Genomic DNA, 16,329 nt, shown 5'->3' on the forward strand with positions numbered 1-16,329 from the left:
ATGGAGTAACTCAGAGCACAGCGCAGCCTGATCCCCCACAAGCCGTACGGTCTACAGGCTGCAAGGCCTCATGAACACAAACTGAAGCCCTAAAAGCAAGAGGTAAATACACATTTGTGCACTGAAGTTATAAGGTTTAAAAACATACTCCAGGTGAAAGTGCTGGAACAATTCACTGTGTAAATTATGGCCTTTACCAGACCTATAACGAGACAAGGTCTAGTGCCCTTACCCCTACTCTTTTGGTCAGGAAACTGAGACAGGAAGAGATGACCATATTACTCATTGCTTCATAGTGATGTAACTACATAGGTCAAGGTTCAAATCCTGCCTTCTGTCACAGAGCTGATGGGTTCTTCACCGTGTATAAAATGGCAAGGAGGTTGACTGTTTTAATGTCATCTAATCTACTAGATTAGTAACTGCAGCACCCTGGAAAGCTGCTGCCTGGCATCTAGCTAACGGGTCCGCATTCCCTAGTACGCTTTCCCGGGCCAGTCACACCTAAGCTTTCCACAACCCAGGTTTATCTTGGCTACAATAGTGGTTATTCCTTGGGCAGTCAAGGGGAGCAGGATGTGTTGTCCCAGGGGTAATTATGTACCCACAGCCAACAGATGGAGGTCTAGAGGAAGGAAGGAAGGAAGGAAGGAAGGAAGGAAGGAAGGAAGGAAGGGGAGGGGAGGGGAGGGAAGGGACGGGAAGGGAAGGGAAGAGTGGGCTAACGTCCTGTCTCGTCCTTCTCTTTCCAAGAGTAAAATGGAACTTCAACTAGGCTCCACCTTCCCAGGGCTGTGAATTCTTGAGCAGTCACTCGCCCTCTCCGGGGAAAGCAGGATGTGCACATGCGTGCTCCTCTCAAAGGCTCCACTTGGCTGGGGATATGGCTCAGTAATAGTGGGCTTGCATCTCCTGTAGGCTGGGTTCCATGCCCAGCATTAAAAATAAAAAGTTCTTTCCATGTAATATGGGAGAAATCAAGATCAGAGTCAAGAGTCAAAAAAAGCCTAAGATTAAAGAAAAAAAAAATTCTTAGCTTTCCCCAAGCGCCTACTCCCTTCGGTGAGTCTCTTCTTCCCAGCTCTAGTCGGAGATTTGGACTCTATTATCTCCGGGCCTCAGTAAGCAAGAGCAGGAGGGTGTGCCGTAAGCAATTGTGCAATGACCATTACTGCCTTTTTATCTCCTGAGCCTTCATCCTCCAGGCTCTCTGAACACGATGTCCACACCTCCTGCCAGCAATGGTGTATTCGTCGTCATCCCGCCCAGCAACGCCAGTGGCCTCCGCCCGCCTCCAGCCATCCTGCCCACCTCCATGTGCCAGCCTCCGGGGATCATGCAGTTCGAAGAGTCACCGCTGGGGGCGCAGGCGCCCAGGGCCACCCAGCCACCTGACCTAAGACCAATAGAGACCTTCTTGACCGGAGAGCCCAAAGCTTTAGGGGTAAGAGAAATTCCCCCATGTGACCTGAGACAGACCCGCTAGGCAGGCAGTGAGCCTTATGCTCAACATAGAGGGGCAAAGGCAAGGGATAATTATAAGAAATGCGCCAGACAAACAAGGCTTCCCTTCCCTCCTCGGAGCTCACCAAATAAACCAGTAAACAAATGACCAGAGCTCCAAAGAGAGCTAAAAATGATGTATGGAGTCCGGGCGGTGGCGGCGCACACTTTTAATCCCAACACTAGGGAGGTAGAGGCAGGCAGATCTCTGAGTTAGATGCCAGACTGGTCTACAGAGTGAGTTCCGGGACAGGCTCCAAAGTTACACAGAGAAACCCTGTTTTTGAACCGGAGGGGGGGGGGGGGTTGGGGGGGATGATAAATGGGGTACTGAACACTAGCAAAGACAGAAAGAGCTCTCCAGGGAGATGACACTGAAGCTAAATTCTAGGTGTTAAAGCCAGCCCAGCAAGAGCTGGATGGATGGAAGGATAGGTGAAGGGTAGGATTGCTTGTGCAGAAGAGCAAAAATGCAAAGGCCCTGAGGTGGAGACGGGTGTGGCTTGTTGAAGGGAGATGCAGAATACTAACATTAGCTGGAACATAATGAACAAAGGAAGAACTGACAGGGAGGTCTCCTGCTTGAGCAGTGGTGACAGTGGGCTTTTGCTTCATTTGGGTGTGATCTGATCCTTAGGATGCCTGCAACTGCCTGTGTTCAGCTGTCTGTGTTGGTCTGAACCCCGTTATTTATTTATTCAAAATATATGCCCTAAGTTGTTCTGTTTGTTTCCGTACTAAGTTAGGCTGCAACTTTCTGCATAGGATTCTCCGTGTGAACAACAGAAATAGTGTAAGCAATGGGGCCAATGACAGCTCTGGGAGGCACACTGTACTCACGTCATCTCTCCAGATTCTCAATTCTCAGCAACACCTTGCGAGCCGGGGACTCCAGTTCTTACTGGAAAGACTAGGAGCCTAAGGCTTCTCAATACAAGTCTTTTGCCCAAGGCCAGACAGCCAGCAGGTGGCATCACGTGACCTGGGACAGCCTGACCATAGAGTTCTACTTTCAGTCCCACTGTCTGGTCAGGCCAGGACCTCTAACTCAAACCTGCTGGAATGCAGAACTCAAATCCTAAAAGCTGTATCAGGCTTGGTGGTACCTACGGTGACCAGGATGGCAAATTAAAATAAGATATTGGCCAGCAGTGGTGGCACACACCTTTAATACCAACACTCCGGAGGAAGAGGCAGGCGGATCTCTGTGAGTTCAAGGCCAGCCTGGTCTACAGAGCTAGTTCCAAGACAGTCAAGACTACACAAAGAAACCCTGTCTCAAAAATTAAAAAAAAAAAAAGAAAGAAAGAAAAAGAAAAGATATTGTTTCTAGAACACAAAACCACAGAGCAGGCCATGGAAACTGACTGGGAACTGAACTCTCTCTCTCTCTCTCTCTCTCTCTCTCTCTCTCTCTCTCTCTCTCTTTCACACACACACACACAGAGAGAGAGAGAGGGGGGGGGGGGAGTCAGGGTTTCTATTGCTATGATGAAACATCATGACCAAAAACAAGCTGGGGAGAAAAGGGTTTACCTGACTTACCCTTCCACATCGTAGTCTATTATTGGAGGAAGTCACGACAGGAACTCAAACAGGGCAGGAATCTGGAAGCAGGAGCTGATGCAGAGGCCATGGAGGGAGCTGCTTACTGGCTTGGCCCTCATAACTTGCTCAGCCTGCTTTCTTAAAGAACCCAGGACCACCAGGCCAAGGATGGCACTACCCACCATGGGCTGAGCCTTCCCCCATGGATCACTAATTTAAAAAATGTCTTGCTGCCTGCAGCCTGATCTCAAAGAGGCATTTTCTCAATTGAAGACCCCTTCATTACTCTAGTTTGTGTCAAGGTGACATAAAACTAGGCAGCACACTTTGGAGTTAGCCGGTCCACTCCTCCACATCTGTGGGTTAGTGACTGTCTATGAGTTCAGTCTCCTGGGCTCCAAAATTAAGATGGTGCTCACATCACTGTGTCAGGGTTAAAAGAGGACAGATCTGAAAATAGCCAACACAGTGCTGTGCTGTGCTGTGCAGTGTTGTGCATTGCTGTGCTGTGCAGTGCTGCGCTGTGCAGTGCTGTGCTGCTGTGCAGTGCTGTGCTGTGCAGTGCTGTGAAGTGCTGTGCATTGCTGTGCTGTACTGTGCAGCGCTGTGCAGTGCTGTGCTGTGCATTGCTGTGCTGTGCAGCGCTGTGCAGTGCTGTGCTGTGCTGTGCATTGCTGTGCTGTGCTGTGCAGTGCTGTGCTGTGCTGTTCAGTGCTGTGCTGTGCTGTGCAGTGCTGTGCAGTGCTGTGCTGTTCAGTGCTGTGCTGTGCATTGCTGTGCTGTTCAGTGCTGTGCTGTGCATTGCTGTGCTGTGCTGTGCAGCGCTGTGCAGTGCTGTGCTGTGAAGTGCTGTGCATTGCTGTGCATTTCTGTGCAGTGCTGTGCTGTGCATTGCTGTGCTGTGCTGTGCATTGCTGTGCTGTGCTGTGCTGTGCATTGCTGTGCTGTGCTGCTGTGCTGTGCTGGGCTGTGCAGTGCTGTGCTGGGCTGTGCAGTACTGTGCTGTGCTATGCTGTGCAGTGCTGTGCTGTGCTGTGCATTGCTGTGCATTGCTGTGCAGTGCTGTGCAGTGCTGTGCTGGGCTGTGCAGTGCTGTGCTGTGCTGTGCATTGCTGTGCAGTGCTGTGCTGTGCTATGCTGTGCATTGCTGTGCAGTGCAGTGCTGTGCTGTGCAGTGCTGTGCTGTGCTGTGCTGGGCTGTGCAGTGCTGTGCTGTGCTGTGCTATGCTGTGTAGTGCTGGGCTGTGTAGTGCTGTGCTGTGCTGTGCAGTGCTGTGCTGTGCAGTGCTGTGCAGTGCTGTGAAGTGCTGTGCTGTGCAGTGCTGTGCTGTGCAGTGCTGTGCTGTGCAGTGATGTGCAGTGCTTGCTGTGCATTGCTGTGCTGTGCTGTGCAGCGCTGTGCAGTGCTGTGCTGTGCTGCTGTGCTGTGCAGTGCTGTGCAGTGCTGTGCTATGCTGTGCAGTGCTGTGCAGTGCTGTGCAGTGCTGTGCTGTGCATTGCTGTGCAGTGCTGTGCTGTGCTGTGCATTGCTGTGCTGTGCTGCTGTGCTGTGCTGTGCTGTGCATTGCTGTGCTATGCTGCTGTGCTGGGCTGGGCTGTGCAGTGCTGGGCTGGGCTGTGCAGTACTGTGCTGTGCTATGCTGTGCAGTGCTGTGCTGTGCTGTGCATTGCTGTGCAGTGCTGTGCAGTGCTGTGCTGGGCTGTGCAGTGCTGTGCTGTGCTGTGCATTGCTGTGCAGTGCTGTGCTGTGCTGCTGTGCTGTGCTGTGCAGTGCTGTGCTGTGCTATGCTGTGCTGTGCTGTGCAGTGCTGTGCTGTGCTGTGCATTGCTGTGCAGTGCAGTGCTGTGCAGTGCTGTGCAGTGCTGTGCTGTGCAGTGCTGTGCATTGCTGTGCTGTGCAGTGCTGTGCTGTGCAGTGCTGTGCTGTGTGACAGGCTTGCAGAGAGTGGCAGCTGGCATTTCACTGGAGTTATTCCAGTGGCAGAGAAAGATGCTGTTGTTGGCAGTGGGACACACACACATACACACACACACACACACACACACCACTCTGCCCAGGGAAGCTGGAGAGATGAAGGGTAGGCAATGGAGGAGAGAAAGCAACAGAATACAGAAGTTTGTGTCCATAAGTATCCCAATTCTTGGCACTCACGTTTGAAAGCAAATGCAGTCCCCAAGACTCCAAGACTGTGACTGTCGCTGCTCAAAGAGATGCCATTATAGACTACTTACTGCCTTGGGTGACATCGAACCCTTGCTTACCACTGGAGGCCCTGTGGGACACCCCGAGCTGGAAGCGGTGCCAGGCCTGGGCATAGGCTGGACTCTTCCCTATCTCTCTCTGCTCAGGTCTAATCTCCAAAAATGTTTGAAAAGCAATACAGCAAAATTTTCCATAAGGCCACACTCCCCAGAGAGTCCCCACCCTTAGGAAAACCATCCCACCACTGGGAATGTTTCCATGGGTCACTGGTTAATAGAAGAAAGAGAGGGGGTGAGGAAGGTGGGGGGGCAGGGAGGGAGACAGAGAAAATGAAGTGGAGATTGCCGCCAGTGAAATAGCTGTAACTCCCACCGCCAGGATGGACTAGGAAAAAACTACACACAGGGAGAATGCAATCTGGTTACCCGAGTGCCAAGAGTCAAGGAACCAGGGCTAAGAGAATCAGACAAGCAACTCAGAGCTGTCCTTGACAACCACAGCCCCACTCACAAATTACACACGAGTCTGGAGCTCCTAGTGGGCTGAGGAAAGCTGGTTCTATCTTGATTTAATGCTCTGACCTCAGCCTGTGGGAATGGAAATGACTCCCCTGCAGCTGTGGGAAACCAGATCTGCGGGAATCGGTCGCTCTCCTCGGCAGGGGGCGCTGTGGAGCTCATGGCCGGAGGTCAGTGGTCTGAGCCCTCGATGCCTTCCACAGACGGTGCAGATCCTGATTGGCCTCATCCACCTTGGCTTTGGCAGCGTCCTGCTCATGGTCCGCCGAGGGCACCTGGGGATGCTTTTCATCGAAGGTGGCGTCCCCTTCTGGGGAGGAGCTTGCGTGAGTGCCCGAGATGCCATTCTGTGCTGGGGCGTGTTCCGGCCCAGCTCTACCTCTTCCTGCCCCAATCTACACCTGGGCTTCCTGCATCCTAACCCCGCAACTCCACCATGCTTGCAGCAGCCCCTCAGTTCCCTCTGTGGGTTCCAGCCTTGCCTGGGCTGATCTCCAGGGAGTCTTTCTGTGCTGCGTCCATTCCACTGGCCATACCCCAGTGGAGAACCAAACCAGGCTTCCTTGTCTGCTCCTAAGTGCTGAAGAGAAGTTTGCAAGGTGGCATTGTTGTGCATGGCTCTACCGAAAGCGCCAGTGCTCTGGTGCCAGGGAGCCTCCTGCTGTGTCCAGGAAGCACAGGCTTTGGGGTCCATTTAATGGGGTCTACACTGAAGCCCCACTGTGTATGATAGTGCAGTCCCTTCTGAGTATCCCAAGCTATCTCGGCAAGAGCTCAGAAGCCCCTAAAAGCAAAACTCAGAGAGGCCAGCATTGTTGAAACTCCACAGCTAGAGCTAAATGGCTGGGAACAAACCTTAAGTCCCCGCTCAAGTTGTGGGCTCAAGTTGAAGAAAAATGCTGGCAAGCAGGCGTCTAAGGAGGCCCTGCCTCAGGAAGAAACAAAAGTAGCTTTCTGCATTCTTTTCTGAGCTCCCGATCCTGCTCCAAACTGTCACAAAAAGTGTCACATGCATACGGTAGGAGGGGAGAAGTAAGCAAGGACCTGCTTGTCCGGCTCTGGAGACAACAGGATCACCAGGCTGGGCAGGGCATGCGCAGCTCAGTATCCAGTCTTTATCTTAGAGCTTCGCAGGGCTGGGGAGAGTGGTCGTTCTGTGTGTAAAGCATTTGCCTGACGAGAATGAGGGCTTGACTCCTGTCTCCACCACCCTTGTCAAAAGCCTGCCTGGCCTTCCAATCCCAGTGCTGGAGAGATGCAAGCAGGCAGCCCTCCCTGGGCCTCCCTGGTCAGCTCCACCAAGTCCAGGTAAGAGAGCCTCTCTCAAGAGACAAAGCAGGCAGCTCCTGAGGAGGAATGACACCCTGACCTTGGATGACAGAAGTGAGCACACACACACATGCACATGCATGAATGCACACACGTACGAATGCATGCATGTACACACATGGCCTCATGTGTGGGACTACTGCCTAAATGAATATTAGCTCCATGAGAGGAAGATCTTTTCCATTTTATCCAGCTCCTCTGTTATGTTTTTGACACCCAACTGCTACCTGATAAATATTTGACTAACTGACTATTTGAAGGTGCATACCCTATGAGGTGTCAGTAATATGATGTCAATGAAAATACATATTGTAATAGAGTTTCTCTCCCACCCACCAGTTCCCTAACAACCACTCTGAGGGTTAATTTTAATTACAAACTGTTTGGCCTATTAGCTCAGGCTTATTATTAACTAGCTCTTACGACTTAACCCATTTCTATTGGTCTGTATTTTACCACGAGGCTAGTGGCTTGTTACCTCACATCTTGCTTCCCCAACAGCTGTAGGCATCTCTCTGACTCCACCTTCTTTCTCTCTATATCTGTTTGGATTTCCTGCCTAGCTATATTCTGCCCTGCCATAGGCCAAAGCAGTTTCTTTATTAACCAATGGTAGTAAAACATATTCACAGCATACAGAGGGGAATCCCACGTCAACATACCTTGTGAAGTATGACTTTATGTCTCAAAACAGAGGCCTCTTTTGTTGTTTGTTTGTTTGAGACAGAATCTCTATTTGTAGCTGTCCTAGAACTCATTATGTAGACCAGGCAGGCCTCAAACTCACAGAGATTTGCTTGCCTGTGCTTCCCATGTGCTGGGATTAAAGGCATATGCCACCATGCCAGAGGACAAAGGCCTCTTACAGAACCACTAAGACATCCTTAGAAAATATGCCCAAGATGCCTGGTCAGGATGCAGACAAGAAAGCCTATGGTTCTCTGCCTACACCTGAATCTTCTTGACAGAACTTGGGCATGATTTGCCCTGGTCAGTGTCCCAGCCAAAACCTCACTGGGCCCTCTCTCTTCCCCCACACAGTTCATCATCTCTGGGTCCCTCTCGGTAGCAGCTGAGAAAAACCACACCAGTTGCCTGGTAAGTCTGACTGGAGACAGAGAATCAGGGTGGGGATGGGGCCACTCACCTCAGGACCCTCACCTCCGTCTGCCCACTCATTTGATCCATTCAACAAGCCTTTCTTGGGGGTTTTCTAAGTGTCCATGGAAGGAATTCAGACATCCAAATACAGAAGGAAGAGATGGGACACTTGCAGAACGCCACCCAAGGTCTACAGATGAAATCCTCACAGACATTCAGAGGGAGCCGATGCAGGAAGGGTCCCCAGAACAGCCTCCAAGATGTCTCAGAGTGTGGGCCTGGCCCTGGAGGAAGTGAAGTACAGCTTTGGGGGGGGGGGAGGGGCATGGGACAGGCATCTGCTGCTAGCCTGGCCCAGGAAAGCCTTGAAGAGGGCCAGGCCTCCTCCCCAGCAGCTCCCAAGAGCATGGAAGAAGCAAAGGGAGGCATGAGGGCCTCTTCCTGGAGTCCCAGGGATGGAGAAGAAAAAGAAGAGTGAGAGAGAAAAATCCAGCCGTGCAGGGCTCATGACCCCAACCCCGGGCCATGAAAGGGAGGGTGCAGGAGGCTGGGCAGTGAGCTGGAGCTCCTGTCTTTTCTCCTCTTTGTCTCTTCTTGGTGCCCCTCTTCCTCCCACAGGTGAGGAGCAGTCTGGGAACCAACATCCTCAGCGCCATGGCGGCCTTCGCTGGGACAGCCATTCTTCTCATGGACTTCGGGGTCACTAACTGGGTGTGTTGGCAGATGTCCCTGAGGGTACTAAACCCGGAAAGATAAGGGCTGCAGCCATAACTAGGGAAGACCCAGTTGTCCGCAACCCTGGGCATTTTGCAGAGCCTGCTGCTCCGATAGACCTCTTGAGTGTACTGACACCATAGCCCTACCCCAAGATCGGGTGTGGGGAGAAGGGAGATGAGTCCTGGGAGAAAGGAAGGAGCGGGCAGGGCTGGAGTCAGGAAACCTGGACCCAGGGCTACCTCTGCCTCTTGCCTGGGCGTTATTTTTGGTCCAGGGGGGTACCTTTACTTTTAAACTCCCGGTTTGACTTGACTGTGGGTTTGGGTCCCCAGGATGTGGGCAGGGGCTACCTTGCTGTGTTGACCATCTTCACCATCCTGGAGTTCTTCATCGCAGTCATCGCCACCCACTTTGGGTGCCAAGCCACCCGTGCCCAAACTAACGCAGTGAGTACTCTCACACCATGTCCAGGGCCCTGAGGAATGCCTCTAGTCTAGGAAGAGGCTGCACCTCCAGCCCCCTCCCACTTCCCCTTTGGGGCTAAGCTGTGATGAGCTTCCCGTAAGACGCTAGGGCCCCAGGTCGTGAAATGGGACTATTCACCCCGTGGCCACAGGAGGGCGCCAGCACTAGCGGCAGAACTGAGATCCTTCGGAATTGGAGAACAGGGTTAGGGCGGGTGAGGGTCGCACCTTGCACAGACGGTCCACAGAGTGTGAACAGGTGGGCACAGCAGAAAAGACAGCATGACTCGGTGGAAGTTAAACTCATTTTTTCCGGAGGAAAAGAAAAGGAGGGAGGGGCGGAGGGAGATAAAAAGAAAGTGGGAAAGGGGGTACTGATAACACAAAGGCTTCTTTGGGCGGAAAAATGCAGCCAGGTTCTAGTGGACGCCTTTTAAGGTTGGAGCAGGGGGAATGAGCTGGATTCAAGGGGCACCGTGAAGGGCTATCGGTGTGGAAGCAGCCAGGGACCAGCGCTGTGGTTCAGGCAAGAGCTATAGAGGCCCGAACTCAGAGGGGCTGTCCAGAGAGGAATCATCAGCTCACTAGCCCCTAGAGGAATGAAGTTTATCTACTTTTCTTACTGCGGTGTGTCCAAGCCCTGGATCATAACTGACTCTATAAAATGTTTTCTGAAATGTTAATTAAACGATGCTTTTTGTGTGTGAGCATTCAGTACTAAGGCGCTGTTCTCAGAGTGCCCAGCGGGTGGCACTGTTGCAACGCTTATCGAAGACCGCAGAGCCACCCAGAATTGGGGTTTTCTGCTTCTTTGCAGTCTGTGATTTTCCTACCCAACGCCTTCGGCACGGACTTCACCATCCCCAGCCCAGCCGTCTCTCCACCTCCTGCCTATGACAATGTGGCATATATGCCCAAGGAGTCATCTGACTAGTAGATCGCAGCTCCGCGTCTACAGGATGGAGTCCAGGCTTCCCATGCTACCCAGCGTTCCTCCACCCTCACTTTATTCGTTCTGAGGCAGCCCTTCCACAACCAGGCTCTCCAAGTCATCTACACTGCGGCACCGAGTGATGTGTTCCATCAGTTTTTCATGTCCTCCTGTAGTTTCTTTCTAAAAGAGACAAAAGACTGATGTCCAGGGTACCCAGCCCTGTCGCCTGATATAGATGTCCCCTGGGTTCCTCTGCGCTGTCCTCGACTCATCGTGGGAAATCTTGACATCACGGAGGTTTCACAGGTTTGCCTTCAAGAAGGTCATTAAGCACCAAGAACTCAGAATGTTCCAGAAGAGACTGGCATTTCCGAGGCTCTGGTCTGACCACAGAGCAAGGCAGTGAACGTGACCTCCAGGCTCCAGGCTCCCAAGACCAGCTCTGTCTTTTGTCATCTTTTGTTATATCCTTTTCCCATCTGGAAATTTAAGTACTAAACTACATAATCACAAGGCCAACCCAACACCCCTGGGCTCCCCGGGGTCCTTGGGTCTAAGCCAGGTATTGCCCCCTCCCTCACAGAACCCCCTTTTTCTTATTTTTAATAGGACTCTGGCCCTTCCTGCATACTAGGGCAGGAGGTTGCAGAGGAGATTGACTGACTCTTGCACCGAGGTCACCATCAACAGGTGTACGGGAAAGTCCCCTCACTAGCCCTCCTGTATCCATACCCCACCCCTGCCTGAAAAGCAAGGGTATCCCTGAGAGTTACCACGGGGACAGGGCTGGGTCCCCACAGGAATAAAACATCTTCAGCCCAGTGTTCATAGGCCCTGGCATATGGCTTGTTTGTCCATACTCTGGAGAAAAATAAACGGTGTGGTTTAGATTTTGAGTTGGTCTCAATGTGGGGGCTTTTGCTTTTTAAGTTTGGGGTCTTCTGAGGGCTGCCTGTGATTAATCAGGTTTGGGTAAGGATTGTACAAAGAGCAGGCAGGAGGTAACTTCTTACAGCCAGGGACAGTTCCAGGCTAATGATGATCACATGGGTAACTGTATTCATGAATATTAAAGTGGAGGCAGGGGAGAGGGTTCAGTGGGTAAGGACCTGAGTCTGGATGCTCAGCACGCATGTCAGAAGCTGGGCACAGTGGCGTGTGTCTGTAATCCCAGCACTGGAGAGGCAAAGACAGGAAGACCCCGGGGCCTGCTTGGTCAGCTAACGCAGCTGAGTCTGTGAGGTCCGGGTTCAGGGAGAGACCCTGGCTTGAAAAGTAAGATGGCAAAGGGAAGGGCAATGGAAGCCTAGGAAGCTTGAACTTGGTGCGTAGTACTTTTTCTCAAGTGCAATGAGCGTGCACATAAAGGTTAACTCTAACAAGTTCCATAGCACGCATAACTAACGCTTGCATTAATCGGAAGTAGCCTTTAACAATTGATGGCTTCAAACCATGCTGGCCCTATCCAAGCACACGAAAGCCTTACCAGCTTTGTCCAGGCTCCTGCCCGTCTGGTTTGATGCCCATTTTCTGATCTGCATAGATCTACATTGCATCAATAGCTTTGGGCCTTTCCCAGGATCCCATGGAGTCATATCCCATGATTCCCTTCTAACTTCCTCCTATCTAGATTGAGGATTCAGAATTTACACCAACCTCAATGAAGTTTATGCTGAGACAGATATGAATAAGAGATCTCAAAATACCACCAGAGAATGGGTGTTTCTGTTTCAGGACAATGAGCAACGATTCTGGATAAAAAGATGAGAGAAAACTCATCCCAAACAATGGCAGAGCAGGTCAGTATCTCTTCAGTAGTTTCTACTGGGGAGTCATAGAAGCAGAGAGATGCTGCAGCAACCTATTATCAAATACCCAAGGCTGTAAAACCTTAAAAATAAAAGAGAGAGATCTATTTACTCCATAGTTCTGGAGATTAGATAGAAAGGTCACATGTGGCGGTGGCCTTCCAGCAGAGTCTAAAGGTGGCACAAAGCATTACACGGCAAAAGAAAAAGGTCATGCATGTATGCCTGATTTGCTCTTTTGCTGATAAAGTCACTAGAATTCATTTACGGGGCCTCGCTCTGATGCCCTTCTAACCCCCATCATGTCCAAGGCTTCACTGCCCCTCAGCACCAACATCAGCTCAAGTTTCTGATCAATGACGAAAGGGTGGTACTTCATCCCGGGGACCTTGAGGGGGCGCTCGCTGCTGCACGTGGGCTCTTACTTAGCTCCAATTGTTGAGGCTGTACTAGAAAGCCAGTGGGGCGTACACATGAATACATTACTTCATCTCTGTTTCAACTCCCTACTGCCTTGGCTTCCCCCAAAATGATGGTTTGTAATTAGGAACTGTGAGCTGAAATAACCCCTTTCTCTACTTAAGGAGGTTTTGTCAGTGTCTTTTATTAGAACAAAAGGAAATAAAGACAAAGTGTTTCATTGTTAAAAAAAAATTAAAAATTAAAAAATTAAAAAAAAAAATAAAAACCGGAGGGAGTGAGGCATGGGAACTCACTCCTGGCTTTATTCCTGTGATGAAGGCAGCTCCTCCCAGGCAGGGAGGAAATGTTTTAAAAGCTGGATCTTATTTATTTCTTTAAACACTACTAGCCTTGCCTGATCTTAACCTGCGCACAAATGGAATTATATAGTATGCGTATTTCTTTGTGTTTGACTCCTTTTACTGAATAAAATATGTTATAGATTTATCTGTAACATCTTGCATTTTCATTTAGTGCTTTTAATACTTTTGTAAACATTTTGTTTTATTCTATCATTTTAATTGATTTACCTGTTGATGGATAACTAGGTTAATTCCACTTTGAGGCATCATCAATAAAACTCAAACTTTCTTGAACACACACACACACACAAAAAGAAAAGTAAGAACCCAACATTGACCTCTGGCTTCAACGTATACATGTGTGCATGCTTGCACACACACACACGAACATCCACTGCACACACCCATAAACTCACATGCACAGAGAGATGAACACACAAATAAACCACACATATGCACAGGAATCAACCAAACTGGATTGCTTCATGCACTCTAATATGTGTTGCTACCTCCATTGTTAAAAACGGGGCCAAAGCCAAACAGGAAAAGCAGAGGAGTTATGTAGTTCTGCGGCTACAGCCTGGACATTCACTGTCTAACCACGTCCCCGGTCAAGATCCAGACAGGACTTTGATGTCACACAAAGCTGCAAGCTTGGTGGCAGCTGGACTTCACTCTCAGGGCTTCCTGTCACTTGCGGTCACATGACCGTAGTTTTTATTTTTATTTTTTTAATGTAATCAAGGATTTGTTTTATATTTATTTATTTTTATTATGTATACAATATTCTGTCTGTGTGTATGTCTGCAGGCCAGAAGAGGGCACCAGACCTCATTCCAGATGGTTGTGAGCCACCATGTGGTTGCTGGGAATTGAACTCAGGACCTTTGGAAGAGCAGGCAATGCTCTTAACCACTGAGCCATCTCTCCAGCCCCACGACCGTAGTTTTTAAACCCAGATCTTTTTAAGATAAACACTAACGTGCTCACAGAGTCGAGGACGGTGTGGCTGAGTCTTGCTTATCACCAGAGGTCAAGGTCAAGCAAGAACTAAGGATGACCCTAGCTACCTTTGGGAGGGACACAAGAACAGTCACAATACTAATTTCTCTACTGTGCAGACACTTGGACTTTCAAAACATTGGAAATATTCTTTCAGGGTCAGCAAGAGAGCTCAGCAGCTAAAGTTGCTGCACAACCCGGTCACATCAGTTCAGCCCTAAGCACCCACGTAAAGGCAGAAAGACAACAATTTTACAAAGCGGTCCTCTGACCTACACACACACGCACACACACCATGGCAAGGTATTCCCACACACACATCAAAGCACACAAATAAAAACTTTTGAAAATTTTAATAATCAAATCACTCGACCGCTGACTCCATCAACATGACAAACGCTTCCCATCAGTCAATCTGTTCTGTTCCGAAATGGTCTGAACTGTCAACACTGCAACATTAGCTGTCTCCGCTGTCAAAAGGAGACGTAAGGACGAGGATGAGGACTTTCACGTGCTCGAGTTTGGAAGAGGATTGTAAAGAATGTAGTCCCACAAGCAACTCCGTACAGCTGGGAGTGTAAGCAAGGGTGGGTCCTGGAAGGAAAGGATCCAAAGTCTAAAGTCGTAAAAATGCTCTGAGTTCCTCTTGTGACTCTGGATGTAAAGCATGGCTGAAGCCTACAGCAGCGGTCCCTGGGCCAGGTGAGTAACCCCTCTTTGCAGCAGAAACAAACAAGAGGAGGTCCTCAGGGCCTCCCATGGGGTTCATCCTTGACAGGAGACCTGCCTCCTGTGTTTGTCAACTGCTGCAGGCTGGAGGTGCACGGCCGAAACTTGGCCCCCCCAGAAGGGAGCAGGGGTGACGGTTTATCAAGCAACAGTGGCAGCAGCTGGAGAACAGAGGCTCCATGCCATTGAGCCCTAGGAAGCAGGGTTACCACGTTACCATCAGCCTCTCTCCAGGAGGAACCTACTACCTGCCCAGCCAACTACCAATTGGTGATCTGAGAACCAAGAGGACTGTTACCCCTTCCCCTCTAACTCTAGTGACCGAGCACACAGAGAGACAGATTCGAGAGAAGAAGGGACTTGTGGAAGTCCGCTTTCCCAGAACCGCCCTTTACACCAAGTGCCTGGCCCCGAGGCCCCGAGAAAGGTTTCTTTGAATGTGCATGGTCTCCTGAACCAACGTAACTGAAACTCGCATCTTCTTAGGGTAGCTGCCAGCAACCACTCTGTCACACAGTGCGTCCATACCTCTCATTCCCTGCCTTTCTCTGCCTGGCATGCCTATACACACATGCACATACATGCAACATGTGTGTATGCATGCGCATATATGCATACACATGTATGTGTAAACACTCACTGACCTCCCTGTTCTTGGCTTCTTCTGCACCATTTAATTAGGGTCACATTCACAGCAAGGTTTTCTCGACCTCCCAGCCAAGACCCCCATAAACAGATCTTACCCATTCCAACACATGTTCCCGGGTGTCCAACTCCTTGCTCTGCAGACAGAGTCCTGTAGGGTGGTGTGAGCCCCCAGTTCACTTTCTCCATAAACCAGGTACCCCCCTCCACAACCTTCCCAGCCCGTAGGAGCCCTTTAGCTGACTCCTCTCCCTGCTCTCAGCAGGAGTCAGATGGAGGCAATGAACTTCCTACTCCTGGTGATTAGAACAGGATCCATCTCAACAGGGAACCAACAAAGGTCAGGCGAGAGTCTGGGTGTAAGGCAGGTTGGTGGTATCGCCCGCTCTCATTGCTAAATTCCAGCCTCTGGTCCTCTTACCACTTAACCATCACAACCCACCCTTGAGGCAGGCAGGGGCCTTGTGTGCCCATGGAAACAGACTTAGATACTAAGATGCAGGAGTAGAGACAGGGTTGGGCCTGGCTTGTGGACTTGGAAGATTCATGTTCTGGCCCACTGAGGGACTGAAGGGTCCTCTCAGCTCTGCCTCTGGACCCCAGAGCCTAAGGAAAAGGGGGATATTTTCAGGGTTCAGAAAATCCAAGGCTGAGGGTAAATCACCAAGACCTTAGGGGTCCCTGAGATACCAGACAGCTGGCTGAGGAGGCTGAGAAAGAGGACAAGTAAAGCGATTCTCCCTCTCCTGCCATGCCATCCATCTTCACCCGAAGGCAGCTCTGCCCCAGTCCTAGGCAAGGTGGACAGGGTGCAGGCATTCTAGGGACTTGTAGGCTGCAACAGCTTTAAAAGATGGACTCCTAGAGAAACCTGTAAGAGGAGGATTGGGGTGGGGGGAAATAAAGGCACTATTTAGGAGGCAAGCAGCCTGGTGTGGTGGTTTGACTTAGAATGGCCCTGATGGGCTCATCTACTGGAATGCTTAGTTACCAGGGAATGGCACTATTTGAAAGGATTGAAAGGATTAGGAGGTGTGGCCTTGTTGGAGGAAGTATGTCACTGA

The 16,329-nt window shown here is 50.4% G+C and overlaps 1 protein-coding gene across 2 annotated transcripts; it reads left to right on the plus strand.

The window, feature by feature from the left end:
* The first annotated feature begins 1,204 nt into the window (after positions 1-1,204).
* On the plus strand, positions 1,205-10,605 carry Ms4a15 (membrane spanning 4-domains A15). Of its 2 annotated transcripts, XM_041662118.1 has the most exons (6): positions 1,205-1,444; positions 5,976-6,098; positions 8,143-8,199; positions 8,821-8,913; positions 9,252-9,365; positions 10,201-10,605. In XM_041662118.1, exons 1-6 carry the CDS (start codon positions 1,220-1,222, stop codon positions 10,315-10,317), a joined length of 729 nt encoding a protein of 242 aa, XP_041518052.1. In that variant the 5' UTR covers positions 1,205-1,219; the 3' UTR covers positions 10,318-10,605. The 2 variants fall into 2 exon arrangements, with proteins under 2 accessions (XP_041518052.1, XP_041518051.1); XM_041662117.1 differs by lacking the exon at positions 5,976-6,098 and having other exon boundaries at positions 1,220-1,444.
* Positions 10,606-16,329: the final 5,724 nt, after the last annotated feature.

This window comes from Microtus oregoni, unplaced genomic scaffold (genome assembly GCF_018167655.1).
Source record: "Microtus oregoni isolate MIOR12 unplaced genomic scaffold, Mior012 000012F_ref0000307, whole genome shotgun sequence".
Lineage (NCBI taxonomy): Eukaryota > Metazoa > Chordata > Mammalia > Rodentia > Cricetidae > Microtus > Microtus oregoni.

Bases quoted from the DNA above. Each gene is read 5' to 3' on its own strand.
- Ms4a15 (XM_041662118.1), top strand. From the start codon at position 1,220: ATGTCCACACCTCCTGCCAGCAATGGTGTATTCGTCGTCATCCCGCCC. The intron at 1,445-5,975 runs GTAAGAGAAATT...TGCCTTCCACAG, and splicing joins GAGAGCCCAAAGCTTTAGGG to ACGGTGCAGATCCTGATTGG. The intron at 8,200-8,820 runs GTAAGTCTGACT...TTCCTCCCACAG, and splicing joins AAAACCACACCAGTTGCCTG to GTGAGGAGCAGTCTGGGAAC.